This window comes from Protopterus annectens, chromosome 6.part0 (genome assembly GCF_019279795.1).
Source record: "Protopterus annectens isolate FY-2018-M chromosome 6.part0, PAN1.0, whole genome shotgun sequence".
NCBI lineage: Eukaryota > Metazoa > Chordata > Ceratodontiformes > Protopteridae > Protopterus > Protopterus annectens.
In genome coordinates this window covers 600,103,944-600,121,458 of record NC_056737.1, presented here as the reverse complement: position 1 = coordinate 600,121,458, position 17,515 = coordinate 600,103,944, and the positions used below count along the sequence as shown (strand labels likewise).

The 17,515-nt window shown below is 41.8% G+C and overlaps 1 protein-coding gene across 2 annotated transcripts in view; it reads left to right on the top strand.

Annotated features, from left to right (window-relative positions):
• The window catches only part of PRPF39 (pre-mRNA processing factor 39), a 1,439,843-nt gene that overhangs the window by 695,097 nt on the left and 727,231 nt on the right, over positions 1-17,515 (top strand). For both annotated transcript variants that reach the window (XM_044074271.1, XM_044074272.1), the window contains exon 6: positions 10,839-10,946. In XM_044074271.1, coding sequence (XP_043930206.1) covers positions 10,839-10,946 — 108 coding nt within the window. The remainder of the gene's footprint in view (positions 1-10,838; positions 10,947-17,515) is intronic.

Below are 17,515 nucleotides of genomic sequence, written 5' to 3'. Positions count from 1 at the left end.
ATTATCTTCATTGTTATTGGAGCATGATCTCAAATATTTATTGGATATGTGTTGAAGCTTTCAGTTAAATGCACTTGTGTGTGAAGTATATGTTCATATTGATCACTGCTGCAGTAGCCTTAGCTATATGGGTTTTGTCCTGCCAAGGATCTAACAGCCAGCAAGCCTTAGGGCTCTTTCCATTTGCCCAAACTTTCGAGCTGCTGTAGCTGAGCTGAATGAAGTTTGGGCATGAACCCCTTCAGAGCTTTCTTGCCAGCAGAGAGAGAGAGGCTGAGGCCTGAAAGGACATGCCTAGGAGTAACAAAATAATAAATGTCCACACCCTGACATAAAAAGCATGCCAAAAAACAAGGGTGGTGGAGGGAGGGGAGGGAGCACCTACTGCGGTGATAATGTGAACATCATAAGTTCAACTTGCACATTTGTACTATGTTCTTCATATTGATTGCTGCTGCAGTAGCCTTAGCTGTATGGGTAGATTACCTAGCTAACTATATTTGGGAGGTGGGAGAAGTGTCCAGGAGCCCCTGGAGAACTTTCCTAGCAAAGCATGCTCTGGCCCTAGAGAAGGAATCCGGCTTATAGTGCTTTGTAAAAGTATGTACAGAGGACCAAGTAGCAGCTTTTATAATACTTCTAGAATCCAACTCTTTACAAAAAGCCATAGAATTTCTTGTAGAATGGGCCTTGACCCTGGCTGGGATAGATTTGCTAATGCGATTATAACAAAAGGTAATGGCGTTAGACAGCCATTTGGAAATAGTCTGTTTTGACACCTGTTGTCCCTTCTTACCTTCACAAGTAATTAACAATTGATCTGATCTGAAATATTTAGTTCTGTCAAGATAGTGCCTGAGTTGTTTGCGGACAACTAATGCAGCAGTAATCATTCGAATACCTGATGTTGCTGTTAGTTCAACTTACACAACTGTACTGTCTTTCTGGTCTTAGCCCAGTTACTATATCTTGGGGAATAACTGTAAATTCTCTGAGTTAATAGTACTGAATTCATGCGTATCATACCAAATATTTTCATAATTTTTTTCAGAAGTTTACCCTCTTATATTTTCTCTTCTACGTCCCACAGTACATCCTCACCATTGCAATTCAAATTCCAGTCCCCACCTATAAGTAATATTTCCTGCAGAAAGCTGATTATTTCTCCCTAAATTTTCTTAAACTCCATAATAGCAGCTTTAGGTGGAATATTAATACATGCCAATGTAATCACTCAACCTTGTGTTTAGCCCCTTAATACTGCAAATCTACCATTATTATCTTGTTTATCCTCTTCTGCCACTACTGGAACTCCTCTGACAATTAGTATAAGTTCTCCACTTTTCCTTTGTCCCTGTTATTCTGCTGAATGTCCATCCTGAAATCCTTTCTTCTTTATCAGATTCATTCATTCTTCCTTCCAAATGTCTCCTGTAACATTTCTTAATATAATTCAATACTCTTGCCTTTTTGTATATACTTGTGAGGCCATTCCAAAATAATATGGATAATGTAGCGGCTCTGATAAGAAATTATTATACCCACCTATTATGTCAGCTTTTTTAAATTCCTGTTTCCAGTTTATTTGTTACATGCATCCGTTAATGTTTGGCAGTTTGATTCTTTATACAGTTTTCTTGTCTCCATTTGAACCTGTGCCACATTTTAACAAGACTTTTTGTTTTAATGAATACCCTGAAACAAAAAAAAAAAAGCTAAACACACAGGACATCCCTATAAACCTATTAATTTTAACACACAAAACTTTGTACATCTTCAAATAATGAAGTTTAAAATTTCTGACAGGAACAGTTGTCTCAAATCGACAGCTGCTCTCTCAGACATTACCAAACCTAAAATTAGTGCTCCTCACTAATTACTTTATGTTCTCGTCTTATCTTTATTTCCCTCCCAGATATGAAAAACAGCTTGTATATTTTCAGAAGGCATTAACTTTTAGCCTTAAGAAAAAGCGCTCTGGCTGTCTGTAAAAGAAACTAAGTCATACATTAATGTTACAGTAAATGCATTAGGAATATTTAAGTACCAGTAAAAATGTTCTCTTACTCAATTCAGGTAATTTTAAACTTTATTTTTACTAAGCTATTTGACCTTGTCTCTCTCTAATTTTGTGTTTCTGTCAGCATGCATTGTCCAGAGCTTCCAAGATGTCTTGCCTGGAGCTATAGTTAGCTTGTCTCCATGGAAGCATAAGAACCGAATGTACAGCTGCCCCTAGCTGCAGACTTTTCATCTCACACTGAACATTTATTTTCTCTTGTACAATGACTGCTTATTACTATTCAAAAACAAGCATGCTGATTGGACAGCCCAACCAGGGAGCCTGTTGTAAATCGAGCATATGTCAATAGAAAAAAAGTCAAGCCACTGGAATACCATTGAACAGCCAGACTTTCTATTGGTATATGTTGACGGAAGAAGCAAAATATAAGAAAGACCAGATACGTTCTGCAGAACTTGAGAATCAGAAACATACTCGATTTTCCTTGTATTTCTGTGCTGTCCCTCGCAAAATCTCGACAGAAAAAAAAAATAAACAGCAGCTGAGATTCTGTCTTCTCCATTGTTTCTTCTGCACTGTACTGATATACTGTGCAAGTACTGATGTACTTTGTAAGAGTGGAAACGGAAGTTCCATACGTATGCACAGTACATCAGTAAACAAGGAAGAATGCAGAGGAGCACTACAGCAGTGTTATACAAAAACATTGTAAAAAAGTAAGCAATTTCTTTGTTTAATAATGTCATTGTATAATAGCAATAATCCCTGACTGCATGTGGATATTTCAAGATTTGCCCATGGCTGACTTTGTTTAATCACTTGAGCGTCTTCCTCGTGATCAAACCACAACAACTGTGGGTAAATCCTGAGATATCCACACACAGTTCTGGTTTATTCCTTAAAAAGAAAAGTTTTCCTTAGATTCCCAGTGTTCTCTTATTTTTTATAGCACATATGGAAAGTAGTTTGATTAAGCCAAGGGCATTAGTCATGACATTCACTTGGTTACTTTTTTTCCCTTTCATTCAACCACAAGTGTAACAAAGTCAACATAAGTCCAGTCTTTCTCATCCACTTTTTCATGTAAAGCCACATTTCAGAAATGTAATTGCTTTATAATCTCACAATTATTCACTAATTTCAATGTTGCTACTATTCATCTCCATCTCCCAACCCCATACTCCAGTTCAAGACTAAGGTACTCCTGATTCTTCTAGTTAACTCCATGCTTTCTCCTGCATTATCCATTGGAAGAGGTTGTACTGGCAAAAACTCTGCATGGGCTTTATTATCAGGAAAATGAGAAGCAGAGTCCCCTTCTGCTTGATGGCTCACTTTTTATTGGATAAACTTTTGTAATTCCTCCTCCATCTGGTCAGCATAAAAAATGCTGCAGTCCTGCAGAAAAAAAAGTTTGACATCTGGATACAGAAGCTTGAATCTTACGCCTGCCTCTCTACATTACCTGATTGCTGGAATAAATTTGATTCTCTTCTGTGTGGTGTATTCATTTTCCACAGACACGCTATTAAAAACTGGAGGCAGTACTTTGCCTTCCAGCCACAGTTTTGTCAGGATCAACTCTTTTCTGCTGGTATGACTGCATCTTTGCTAATGAAGGTCTTGGCTGCTCTGCTTTGTCATGGCCAGGTTTGGAGCATGTACATTGTGCCCTTTCAGTTAAATTATGCTGTGGAGTACCAGTCTAGTTAACTTGTTTGTGCTTTCATAAAATTAATACAGTCTGTTCATTGCAGTTCCTGTAGTACAGCAGAGAATCTTGGGATGTTATGTAGTCCAATCTCGCCTACATTCTTACCTGTGGGTTCGGAGCCGAATGTTGGCTCGGACTCGGCCATACTTTAGCTCAAAGTCTCTCTATTGGCTGGGCTAAGATAGTATCCCATGCTGCACTGCTCTCTGTCCCCATATCTCGTTTGCCGCTCGGACGTGGTCTCGCTCTTGGCTGTGGTTAAGTACCTTTTCTTCTTTATAGCAGAGAAGTTTTTTGCAAAAAAAAAAAAATAGCTATTTTCATAGCTATTTGTGTGTGTTTCTTGAGCTGTGTTGTGAAAAAGTTGTTTTTTCTTGTAGCGTGTTCTTGTGATATCCCACTAGCTGTTTCCAATGGGCTAGGCCCGTTTCAGTTAGAGGACCTAGTCTGTCCCCTTGCTTTCCTTGTGTGCTAACTTTTTTCCTTGGGCTAAAGCCGCTTAAATTAGAGGAATTAGTCCTCCCCCTTGTACTTGTGTCTAGGACCATTTTAGTTCGAGGTCTTTGTGGTGTACTGTTTGTCCTGTTCCCACGCTTGTGGCTGTTTGACCGTTGGTCTAGGTTTTGAGTTACTCGGTGTTTGTGGTAACTATGTCTAAAGATAATAAGGAGCATAAGCCCTCGGGCTTTAAGAAGTGCACCAAGTGTAGTTACAAGATGTCCATCACTGATGGACACACTGTTTGTGTGTACTGTCTGGGAGTGATTCACCTCCAGGAATCGTGTAGTTTTTGTCATGCTTTTAGCCCGCGTATTCTTCAGGAAAGGAAGAACAAATTGATTTTGAAGGGGCTTCTGAAACCTTCCTTTGAGGAGGGTTTGGAGAGTGCTTCCAGCTTTAAGTCTTCTCCATCAAAAGCTAAATCTTCCAAGGCTAAAAAGCGATCCCCGGCTCCATTGGTATCATCGGAGCTGCTAGAGAAGACAGCAAAATCGTCAACAACATCCTCTGCTCCATTGTCCTCTGGGCTGCAGGAAGTGTCAGTGGTTACGGAACCTGCTTCGGCTCCAATTTTCTTGGTGCGTGTTCGGAGCCGGTCGCCTAGCATTAGGCCAGTATCTCCTCCTCGCAGGTCTCCTTCACAGAGGAGGTCTCTATCTCCTTCCCTATCCTCCAAACCCTCCAGGACCTTATTGGATGTGGACATCGATAGTGGTGCAGCAACTTCTTCAGTCACCGGTACTGGCAAAATTGTTTTCTGCTCTGACCCAGTCGGCTCCAGTGCCAGTCCCTCTACCTACATCGATTCTTCCTCCAAGCGCATCTCAGCTTTTCAAGCTAGAGTGCTCGGCTCCGTGTGATGTCCCTAGGTCAGTTCCGACAGCCCCCCTGGCTTTTCGGTTCCGATGTCAGCTCCAACCCCGTCAGCGCCGTTCACGGGGTTCAGGACTTAGGATTCCTCGGTCGGACCCGAGGGAGAGGTGTTGGGACATCTCTCGGCTCCTAGTCTCCCTCTCGGCGCTTCGGTGCGGGGAAGCCTGACTCCTGTCTCTGCTTCGGAGGCTGGTTAATCTTTGGACCTGGGAGGACCAGCTTTAGAGGCCATGCGGAGCGCGCTGGCCAGGTCGGCAGCGGCATACGGTTCGGTCACTCTGTCCCCTACAGTACCGGTGCAGGTCTCTGGTCGCCCTCTATCTCTTGACAGCGGAGCCCCAAGGCTTCAGGGTACCCCCATGAGTGGTCCCCATATTTCTGAGGGCCCCTCAGAGTTTTTGCCTGAGGAGCCACCCAGAAAGAGAATGTGCAAGAGGAAGCACATAGATTCCCAAGATGAGTCTTTCATGTCAGACACTGACCTCGAGGAATCAGAGGGGTCCCCTATGTCATCCTCTGAGGATGTTTCTTTCTCTGACATTCTAGAGATTTTGAAGCAAAGAGGTGACTGGCCATCCAGAGCCCCCTCCGAAGAGGAGTCTGTGTTCCTGAAGGCCTTTGGTGCTCAGCCCTCTGCCTCCTGCTTGTCTCCACCCTTCGAGCTTCTGGATCTGGTTTGTCGAAGGGTGTGGGAAATCCCTGACTCTGTGGAACCAGTCCCCAGGAGACCCAATACATTTTTGTCTGACCCTCCTGATAAGGAATTTCTATCCAAGGGAGTCTCTGTGGATGCCATGGTGGTGGCAGCGGCCACCAAGAAGAAATTAGCTGAGACGTCTTCCACCGTCCATCCCCCTAACAAAGAGTCTAGGTCTATGGGAAGCGTACATTTTCTTCAGCGGCCTTTACTTTGCGGTCACTGAATTACTTATCACACTTTACACAGCTCCAGAGAGATCTCCTAAAGGAGCTTGGAGATACTCTAACGGGTAACGTTTCTGAGGCGGTGGCTCAGAAGGTCAACGCTCAGATGTCTACCCTCAGTTCTATTGCAAACTCTTCCATGAGGCTGATTTCTCACGCAGCCGAGGGAGCGAGTAGGGAAGCAAGTTCAGGAATCGCTCTTAGGAGACATGCCTGGATGCGCCTTTGTTATTTCGCGGAGGCCTTCAAGTCTACATTTACCGACGTCCCGTTTTATAGTTCTTCTTTGTTCGGAACCAAGGTGAAAGACACTCTCACTAGGTGCGAGCAAGAGGGAAAAACTCTGTCTACCGTAGGAGTCCATTTTTCCCTTCCATCTAGGCCTTATCCCAAGGTCCAGAGGGCTTGAAAGATGTGGTTCAAGAAATCAGAGTTTTTTTCCCCGATGCACAAGGTGAGCCCCCCTCCAGAGGCAGGGAAGGGGGTGGTTATTCAAGTAGATGCCGCCCTAGGGGCAGAGGAGGCCCTTGCAACTCGGGAGGCCATGATTCCTTTCGTGGTTCTCCCTACCGCCGCTCCTGATGAGAGGCCCGACTGTGCGTTTCCGGAGCCAGTCGGGGGTCGAATCTCACTATACCCAGAGGCCTGGCAAGATATCTGCCAGGACCAATGGGTTCTACGAATAATTTCTGGAGGATATGTCATTCCCTTCTCGTCAGCCCCCCTTCCAATCAAGAAAATCCGGGATGTTCTACCCAGTCAAAGGGATTCCGCAGCTTCAGAAGTTTCAAAGCTGCTAGAAAAAGGAGCCATCCAACATGTCCCCTCAGACCAGATCGGATTAGGGACTTGTTCCAGATCCTTTTTTGGTGCCAAAAAGGACAGGGGACCTGAGACCTATTTTGGATCTCAGCCGGTTGAACACCCATGTGCAAAAGTCTAAGTTCCGAATGGTCACGTTGCAATCTATTCTCCCATTGTTGGGAAAAGGTGTGGATGTGCTCCATTGACCTCAAGGATGCTTACTACCACATAAAGATGGACAGGGCATCCAGAAGTCACCTACGCTTCCGGCTGGGAGCCAGTCACTTTCGAGCCCTGCCCTTTGGTCTCTCCACAGCCCCCAGGGTGTTTACCAAATGCATGGCAGTGGTGACTGCTCACTTGAGATGTCAGGGATTCCAAGTGTTTCCATACCTGGATGACTGGCTTCTCACTGCCACCACCAGGCATCTGCTACTTCAGACCAGAGATGCTACTATCAACCTATGTCAGCAGTTGGGCATCACCTTGAACTGGGATAAATCTGCCTTGTTGCCCACGCAGCATGTCACATTTATAGGCGCCAAATTAGACACCGTCATCATGTGGGCGTTTCTACCACTGGAAAGAATCAGAGTCCTGCAACAACAGGTTTACGCCTTGCTCCCTCTGAGAAGAGTGAAGGCAAGATTGGTCCACCAACTGTTGGGGACGATGGCTGCTATGATTGTTAGTCCCCCTGGCAAGGTTACATATAAGGCTTCTTCAGTGGCTACTCTTCGCCCAGTGGTCTCCAACGTCTTCTACTTTCTCACCCTATTCTACTCAGACAGGTGCAAGCAGGATCTCAGTTGGTGGCTTCACACCGACAACTTCAATGCGGGAAAGCCCTTCATTCCTTCGCCTCCGGTTGCCACAGTGACCACGGATGCCTCCCAGATTGGGGGGGGGGGGCATTATCTAGGCAGGACAGTCCAAGGCACGTGGCAAGAGCACAAAATGCATCTGCATATCAGTGTCCTGGAGACGAGAGCAGTGCTACTAGCGTTGCAAGCACTTCAGAGCTTTCTTCCTCTCGGGACTATTGCAATCTACTCAGACAGTATGTCGGTGGTGTATGGTATCTGAACAAACAGGGAGGAACCAAGTCGTCCCCCCTTTGCAGAGATGCCATGTGAGTGTGGCAGTGGGCAGTGTCTTCCCAACGTTTTCTGGTAGCAACGCACATTCCAGGGAAGTCCACTGTGATCGCAGACAGGCTAAGCAGAGCTATTCTGATGCCTCACGAGTGGCCCCTGAACTGTCAAGTTGCGGAGCAGATTTTCCGCAGGTGGGGTCAGCCTTGCTGCGACCTTTTTGCCAGCCCCCTTATGCCAAATGCAGCAGCTACTTCACCCTTATCCCCCCTCAGGGGGAGTCACCCAGGGACACTCTAGTCCACGATTGGCCCTCCGGTCTGCTATATGCCTTCCCTCCGGTTCCTTTGCTGTCAAAGGTTATTCAGAAAGTGCAGTCCTTGGGAAGCAAAATGATTCTGATTGCTCCACACTGGCCTCGTCAAATTTGGTTCACCTTTCTCCATCCCTATCTCATGTACGCTCCTTGGATTCTGGACCCACAACCAGACTTACTGACTCACATGTCAAGGCAGCTCCATTCCCTCTCTTCAGACTCTCCAGTTGACAGCTTGGCTACTCCACTTCCGTCATTAGTTAGGCTTCACCATTTTTCACCGGAGGTGGTTCATATTCTGTCTTCTCCTCATAAGCCTTCCACCAGGAAGATTTATTACAGCAAATGGAAGAGATTTTCCATCTGGGCACATGCCAAAAAGATTGACCCTTGCACAGCTCCAATCTCGTCAGTATTGGAGTTCCTGTCTATGCTTTTCGACCAGGGAGCAGCTGCCGCAACCATTAAAGTCCAGTTGGCGGCGATTTCTACATTTCATGTTGCAGATGAACCTAATCTGATGGCACATAGACTGTGTAAGGCTTTCTTGAAGGGCACTTTGTTGCTTCGTCCTTCTGTCTCTGAACCTGTTATGCCTTGGGACTTAAACTTTGTTCTACAGGGTCTTACTTCACCCCCCTTTGAGCCTCCAGCCACTTGTGATTTAAAATTCTTAACTTGGAAGACTGTCATTTTGGTAGCCATCATGTCAGCCAGACGTGTTTCGGAGCTTCAAGCTTTATCAATCAAACCACCTTATTTGATTTTTCATAAGGACAGGGTTTCTCTCAGACCGAATCCTTCCTTTCTTCCCAAAGTAGCGTCAGTTAGTAACCTTAACCAATCCATTGAATTACCAGTGTTTTTTGCTCAGTTCTCGAACAAGGCAGAATTCAAATTTCATCAGTTGGATGTGCACAGACAATTAAGATTTTATTTGCACAGAACGAAGGACCTCAGAAAATCTGATCAGTTGTTTGTTTCATTTTCGGAAAACAGAATTGGGTCTCCTGTTTCCAAAGTCACGTTGTCCAGGTGGATTTGCAGTTGTATTTCTTTCATTTATACTTCAGGGGGAAGAGATTTGCCGTTACGAGTGAAGGCTCACTCTAACCAGTCTGTATCTACATCTACAGCCTTTCAGGCCGGATTGTCTATGGATGATATTTGTGCTGCGGCTACTTTGGCATCTCCTCACACCTTTGTTACTCATTACAAGTTAGATGTGGTATCTAGAGGCAGGTCTTCCTTTGGTTCCACAGTGCTCAGGAGTATTTTCCACTGAGCCTCCCAGGATTTAGGTGCTGGGGACGCTGTCCCACGGGTAAGAATGTAGGCGAGATTGGACTACATAACCTCAAGAAGTTATGTGCTCACCATAACGTTCGATGTATGTAGTCCATCTCGCCTCACATTCTTACTTACCCCCGCCCCCCCACACACACACACCTTCCCCTATCCTGGAGGATCTGGAGGTTAGGCCTGGTTTCAGAGTTCTCTTCATTCTTGGTTTGCTCTTCCTTCCTTATGTGGTGTTATGCATGGAGAGTGAGTGCTGGTGCTCGCAGCAAACTAGATCTTGGGGATAGAGAGCAGTGCAGCATGGGATACCATCTTAGCCCAGCCAATAGAAAGACTTCGAGCTAAAGTATGGCCGAGTCGGAGCCGACATTCGGCTCCGAACCCACGGGTAAGAATGTGAGGCGAGATGGACTACATACATTGAACATTATTGTGAGTACATAACTTTTTGATTTCTCTGCATGCTGTCCTCAAATGCTACCATTTTTTTGAAACAGCTCTTCTTGAGCAGTCTGATACTCAGCCAGCCTTTTCTTTTCGACCTCTTATTTTTGCAGTTTTATCGTTTCATCTGAATAGCAGTTTAAAGGTTCTTCGATTTTTTTTGATTTTTTTTTTTTTTTTCCCCCAGCCATTGTTATTTGAATTGGCATACTCATTCATTGTTTAAGTTTAATCGATCCGAACACACATTTGATTCATTTTTTTCCTTCAAATCACTAGAAGCTAGCTTTTGTACCAAAGCTGGAGGTTGAACTAATTTTCCTGATCAGCTGCAGGATTCCTCCCAGTCAATGTTTTCTGTTCACCTTTTCTAGCTGATTTTCTTTCAGGTTATCTGTTTTTCTTCTTTGCTGGAATTCGGGTAGTGTACTTACTAGTCAGTAGCTGAATTTTATTAAATCTATTAGAATTGTTGGTCTTTATCTCTCTCTCTCTCTCAAGTTTCACACTGGGAGAGCTGCAGTTAAAGCTGTTGATCAGTGTGCGTCCATCTTGGAAGTCATCTGTGTAGTATCATTTTTTGACATCACCATTTGAGGATACTAGAAGTGATAGAAATCTGGTTGTGGTAAATTATTAAGCAATTGACTGTTTTGTCCATTATGTCCGTTTGTATAACAAAATGTATGTGTACAAGTAATGCACATGCTTGCAGAGATTTCATGTAAAATGTGTTCATGTTGGCATCAGACTCTCTGCAGGTTTTCCACTGGTCTGAATGCTGTTTGCTAGAAAGTGAATGCATCTACTTCAGTTTGTTAATGCAATGTTCTTTTCCCTTAGCTTGTAACTGAAATCGAAAATATGCGTCATAGAATCATTGAGATTCATCAGGAGATATTTAATCACAATGAACATGAAGTTAGCAAACGGTGGCGATTTGAAGAAGGGGTAAGTTCTTTGCGATCTTTGGTTTGCATTGATTTCTTTAGTTTTAGATATCAAGATGTACATTTCAGTTATTGAAAATGAAGTCTACATTTTACACTTTTAAAAAGTTATGCTTAGGCCCGAGATATGTTTTTTTAAACATTTTACACTTATGCATACCTCAAGGTGAGCATTCAGTGAACAAAGTTAATTTGGAGACATTGTATTGCCTTAGAAATGAGAGAAAAAAATGTTGATGCCTTCTGAATGTTTGTGTATGCTTATGAAATTTTCATTTTTTTTCTAGTTGCTTTTAATTCATTTATTTTCTTATACCTGCTTTACCCAGTTCTGGTTTGAGGGGGAGCTGGCACCTACCCCTGCACTTGGTTGGAAGAAAGCTGAAAAGCTAATCCTGAATATGACACCTGATAATTAGAGAATACACACTGACTTACATCTGACTTGACCACCGTGTATATTGCACAAAATGTGATTAAAATGCAGATGTCATGATTTGGTAGGGAGTATCATTGTGTTTGCATGGGTTTTCTCCAAGTGCTTTGGTTTCCTCCCACATTCCAAAGATATGCAGTAGGTAGATTGAGAGTCTAAAATATCAGTGAGAATGTGTGTACGTGGTGTAGAAGAAAGACCTGGCAACCTACTTCCATTTCCCCCTTTGCCTTGTAAAATATCTCCTGATAGCAGTGACTGTCCGTGAGGTCACTCTAGTTGTCTGCTGTAACTCGTAAAGAATTTCACTGTACAACTGAACACGAACACAGAAAAGAAAGCAAACCAATTGTATTTAAAAAGATGACTTTAAAAAAAGTGGTTGACACTTTTTTGACACTGCATTTTCTGTTTTGTCACAAAAATGCTGCTTGGTTTTGATCATCACTGTCATTTTTCTGTTATAGGAGAACAATGGGATATTAAAGCAGATTGCTCAATTTGCTGTCTGTTTTAGTCCCTGTTATTTGATCCTGGTTCAAAAAATAATCACCACAGCTTTAAAAAGTAATCCACCCTACTGTTTTACCTCGTAGGCTTCCTACCTTTCTGTACTGTTTTAGTTTCCGTTTGAAAACCCAGTTGAAAAACCTCTAGCTGGCTCTTAATTGCTGATATCATGTCTGCCAGACCTCTTTCTGTAGTTACCAGGACATTTCCTCCCACAAAATGATGTAACCACTGCCTTATTTGCATGCTCTGTAGAAGCAGTGAACCTCCCACATAGCTGCCTTGCCCAGCCCACTCTATTCTAATCCAAGTGACCAACTATAATCTCAATTATCTGAACAGCCCTGTTGATAATTATTTATTTTTATTTTATTTTACTTTACATTTGTTAACCAGGGGTGTCTGAGCCGAAAAGGCCCTTTTTCAGCAGAGACCCGGGGAGAAAAGCTCCACACAGAAAAATAATTAGATACATTTAGATTTTTAGACATGATCAGTATACACACACATTACAGTAGACATGTTTTTACAGTGGTATGCAGCACATCAGCAGTTACAGTGGAGAGAAGAAACAAGAAAACGTTAATTTAAAAATAAAGGTAATTAATAAATTTGTGGTGTACAGCTGAAATTTGGAACATAGGTAGAATACATACATAGTACATAGGTACGGTACATACATTGTGCATTAGCCAGTGTTTGTGAGTAAGAGTGAAATGTATTATCAAGTACTCTAGACTTAGTATGTGTACCTTATCCTCTGTCACTAGCCTGGGGAGCAGTCATTGCACTGCCAGCTTTGCTTGAGATGTTGCCTCATGAGGTTTTTAAAGGAGGCTATGGACGATGTGTTTTGTATGTTAGTGGAGAGAGAGAGTTCCATTTTTTAGCCACTGAACTACTATATAGTGCATCTCCAAAGCTATTATAGCTGTTGGTGACTTCTAGTAGTACAAAGGAATGGAGGCCAGGAAACAGCAGACAGAAATGATCCACAAAATCCACAAATTCACAAAATAGCGTAGAAGTAATTTATTATTACCGCTGCGAGAGACTTTTTTCAGAATAATCAAAACACAAAAAAACAAGCTTTTTAAATAATCAATCAAATCAATCAATCATTACTATTAAAACTCAACCTAAAACCACTTTTTAACTTATTCAAACAAAACAACAAAGCATTTTTTTTTTTTTGATATCTAATTTTAATTTTTTTTTATACATTAAATACATTCAAATACAAATTTCAACAGAGACTTTTTTACTTTTAAGCGACTTGCCTCTGCCACACTCTCTCTCTCTGTTCAACAAAAATCTAAAGTCTCCCCTCAGATCCTGAATGGCACTTCGAGAACAAAATAATAAAAATTAATAAAATTAAACAAAAACTAATGAATGTAAATAAAGCATTGGTGTCTCTTTGTACTCTAATGCTGTATAAAAAATGTCAAATGTTTGTTAGTTTTAAAGACCTGGTCGTCATTCCAATGTAATATGTAGTATTACAAACTCCAAAAGTCATTACCCCACTGGTGTTAAGTGTTACAATCAATATACTCTGAAAAAAAGTTTGATCAAATAATGGCTAGCAAGGGCCCCGGTCTACCCCACTGAAAAAATCTACATACATTACAATTATAACAAGGACTTTTTTTTGTTTTTATAACTTTATGCTTTTGCTTGGTGATCTAGGAGGCCTTTTGGGGATGTTTTTAATAGTATGACTCTGAAAAATTATATCAAAATGTAAGATAGCTACCAAAAAACTCCTGAGTGATGTACTAGGTTTTTGAGAGCAGGACACTTATTGGGGAGGTAATAGTGTCAGAATGGGAGATGCATAGAGTAGGGTGGATAGTAGCTGGGAGCGAGCAATGGCTGATCTTGTGTTGTTGGTAAGAAACCGTTTGATACAGTAGAGTGATCCCAGTTTGGCATGTACATTTTTAATAGTTAAGTTGAGATGACTATCAAATTTTAGGTGGGAGTCTGTGGTTATTCCCAGTAGCTTAGCCTGTGCCACTGGAGCGATTGGAGTAGCATTTGTGGAGTAGATAGTGAATTGACTGTTACCAGTGTTTTTGTTAGAACTGGTTGTAATCATAAACCGAGTTATCTTTGGATTAAGGATAAGTATTGCTTTGGTAAGGTAGTTTTCAATGTCAGAGAATGCTAGTTGAGTTGTTTCCAGAAGGGTGGGAATATTTTGTGCAGCACAGATTAAGGTAGTATCGTCTGCGTACTGAACGATAGATACATGCTGTGTGGAGGTATTGAGGTCATTTGTGAAGATTGTGAACAGTAGTGTTCCTAAGATAGAACCCTGTGGGACTCCTATAGCTATGGGCAGCTGAGGAGAGAGAAAATTTTCCCATTTCACGGCCTGGTACCTGTCAGTTAAATAGCTTTGGAACCAGGTAAGAGTGGAATTTGATAGGTGATATTGGTTGAGTTTGTTTAGCAGGATTTGGTGCGAGACTGTGTCAAATGCTTTGGACATATCCAAAAAAAGAGTTGACACCTGCGGACCTTCATTTTTGAGATGGTTTATTGTGTCTGTGAAGCAGAGGAGGGCTTTAGTGGTACTATGGGCAGGCCTGAAACCATAATGAGTAGGTGACAGAATGTTGTCAAGGAGATATTTTAGCACCTGGGTATGGATGAATTTTTCTAGGATTTTAGCCAGGGGTAAGAGTAATAGCAATGGGTCTGTAGTTAAGTTCAGTGGAGGTCCCACCTTTATGTATGGGTGTAACATGGGATATTTTCCAGAGTATGAATACATAGTTTTCAACAATTGATCTGTTTATGAGAGTGGAGATTGGGATAGCAATAGCATTTGCTGTGAGTTTCAAGAAATAGCTGGGGAATAGGTTGGCTGCTGTTGAGGTTTTTAGTTTGGAGAGCATGCTTTTGATTGAAGTGGTGGAAACTGTTTTGAGGTTAAAGCTTGTATTACTATTATTTGTGTTGTGGGGGGGGGTAGTGAGGTTGGAACTGTCCTGTGATACTAAGGAAAGAATTGAGTTTGCAAAGTGGGAGTTGAATTGTATTTTGATGGGAACTTTAGTGTCAGGGGTGGTTGGTTTGGGGGTAGCCTTTTGGGTGGGTTTTAGTAGCTGGTTTGCATTTTTCTAAAATTTGGGGGGTTGTGTTGGTGTTGTTGGTAATGTCGTGTAGTAGGATTTTTTTGTCCAGTCTAATGCATTTTTTTGCATAGTTGCGCAGTTCTTGTTGCCTAGTTGGGCTTTGTTTGTTTGTTTTTTTGACAGTAAAGCCAGACAGCATCTGTGGACTTTTGAGGATTTGTTTGGTTTCTTTACTGAGCCAGGGGTTTGTAGAGGTTCTAACCTTGATTTTGTGCAGTGGAGCGACAGTCTCTAGGGGCTGTAGAAATGTTTTGTTGAACTATGCTACAGCCTGGTCAAGTGGGAGGGTTTTGTCCAGTCACAGTTATAGAGTAGAGTACTGAGGACCTCAGGAGAGAAAGTTGTGTTTCTAGTGGATTTATAGTTAGTGGTTTTGCGCAGGCTTGTTCTACTATGTATAAGTTATGTTATGTTGCGGTGCCTTAAGTTATCTGGGAGACTGCCTGTGTGGAGGTACAATGTGGGCTTGTTAGTTTGCATAGGCTTTTTCTACTATGTATAAGGTATATTATGTTGTGGTCACTTAAGGTATCTGGGAGACTGCCTTTGTGGGGGTACAATGTGGGGTTGTTTGGACCCAGTCAAGGATGGATTCCCTTTTAGATTTTTTATCACATCTAGTTGGAATTTGGACTAGCTGCTGGTAGCCATGGAGATTTATTAGATTACTTGGTGGCTTTGATATACAGGAGAACCAATCTCGGTTGAAATCCCCCAATATTAAGGGTTTCTTGTGAGTATGTGGAAGAACACCTGGATAAGAAGTCTTCAAGGCTAGCAGGTGCATTACCTATGTGACAATGTACAGTGAGGAAGTACAGGCAACAGTACAGTAACAGCTACATGAACAGAGTATAAATTTGCAATGACTGTGCGTACACATTAATTCCATCTTTTTACCTAAGAAGCAGATGTCTGTCACAATTAATGGACAACACTACATAAGATTACATGAAGTGTGTGATATCTTGATCTTAAATTATCACTTAAAAAAACATGCGGCTTGCTATTGTACTGCAAGTACGTGAAATATATCATGTTTGTAGTCTATCATTTAGCTATTTAAACAAACTGGAAGGAAAGAAACTGGGAGTTTGATTTGTAAAGCTGTGATTTCTCCCAGTGCTATGGAGCTCAGATCTAAATTTGATAGCAGGAGGAATGCAACAAAAAAAGTGCCCCACTGTAAGGAAGGAAAAGCTGCGACAAAACAGTACATTAGTCAAGTCACCTGCTGTGCGCTGTCAATCACGCAGAAATTACCCTTAGCACTTTAACAACTAGGGAAGGAAAGTGTGAAGGGGAGGAGAGATACCATGAAGAACTAGAATTCAGACTTCACAAAAGAAATCAAGTTAGCATTTCTAAGAGGGCGCAGCAATAAAATGCACTTTTCAATTCTGTTCTGTGACATTGCACTGATTGTGCATGAAGTAGTCATTGAAAAAGGGAAAAATGTTAACCAAAACTAGGTGACTACAGCACAGTAGTGAATGCCTGTAAAATCAGTGCAGTGACAGGAGCTTTAGGGAAAAGGTGGCAGACATGATGCAATTATTTAGAGACAAACAATGAATTCTGGGATACCTAGAGGCAGACTAAATAATCAGAATTACTTCAAGATGCCAGACCCCATGTGATCAGATTCAGAAGTTACGTACAGAAATATCTAAAAAACTGTAAATAGTCCCAGAGAGGTGTTAAAGTGTAGAAACACCTAACCATGATGAACTAAACATGCTTTTTGAGTCTGTGGGTGCGGTTCTCTTAAGAAACAGAAGTGAGTAATTAGGGGAGTATTTAGAGTGACAATAGTAATGTGTGAAAGAGCACTTTGTTGAGGTTAGTCATATTCAGCACATTTGTGATGTTCACAGAAACAAGGGTGCAGTGCGTAATACAACCTAACCAGTCAAACAAAAACGCACCCACAAGGCTGTAAAAACAAATCTTCCTTTTTAATTAAACACACAACATTGAGCGCTTTTGTCTCTCACGCAGGAAACTTCATCAGAATACAGAGCTGTTTTTTGGTACATTTAAGTAATACAAAAAACATTATTATTGGATAATCGTGGAACCAATTGAGTCCCTTGGAAAACATCACATGTTAAAATCACACAGACACAGAAAGGATATCCGAACCGGGGGAGGGGCAGGAACAAATACTAAATATAGACAATGATTCTGTATTAAATAGAAATGACATACAGATATTGAATTGCCACCAAGGTTTCAAGATTTATAATTTTACGGAAAGAAAGATCACCAAGGATTATTTTTCATTGTTTTCTAAAGGTTTCAAATATGTTCCAACAAAAACTCCTGATTTAGCCAATAGTTTGCTTGACCTTCAAGTATATACAAGGAAGTTAAGTTAAATATTTTATTCTGCCAGCATAATGATGGGACCAATTTAGAAGAAATTGTCTCCAGTGTTTTCTGGTATCTAAACCTATGTTAAAAAAAACAAAA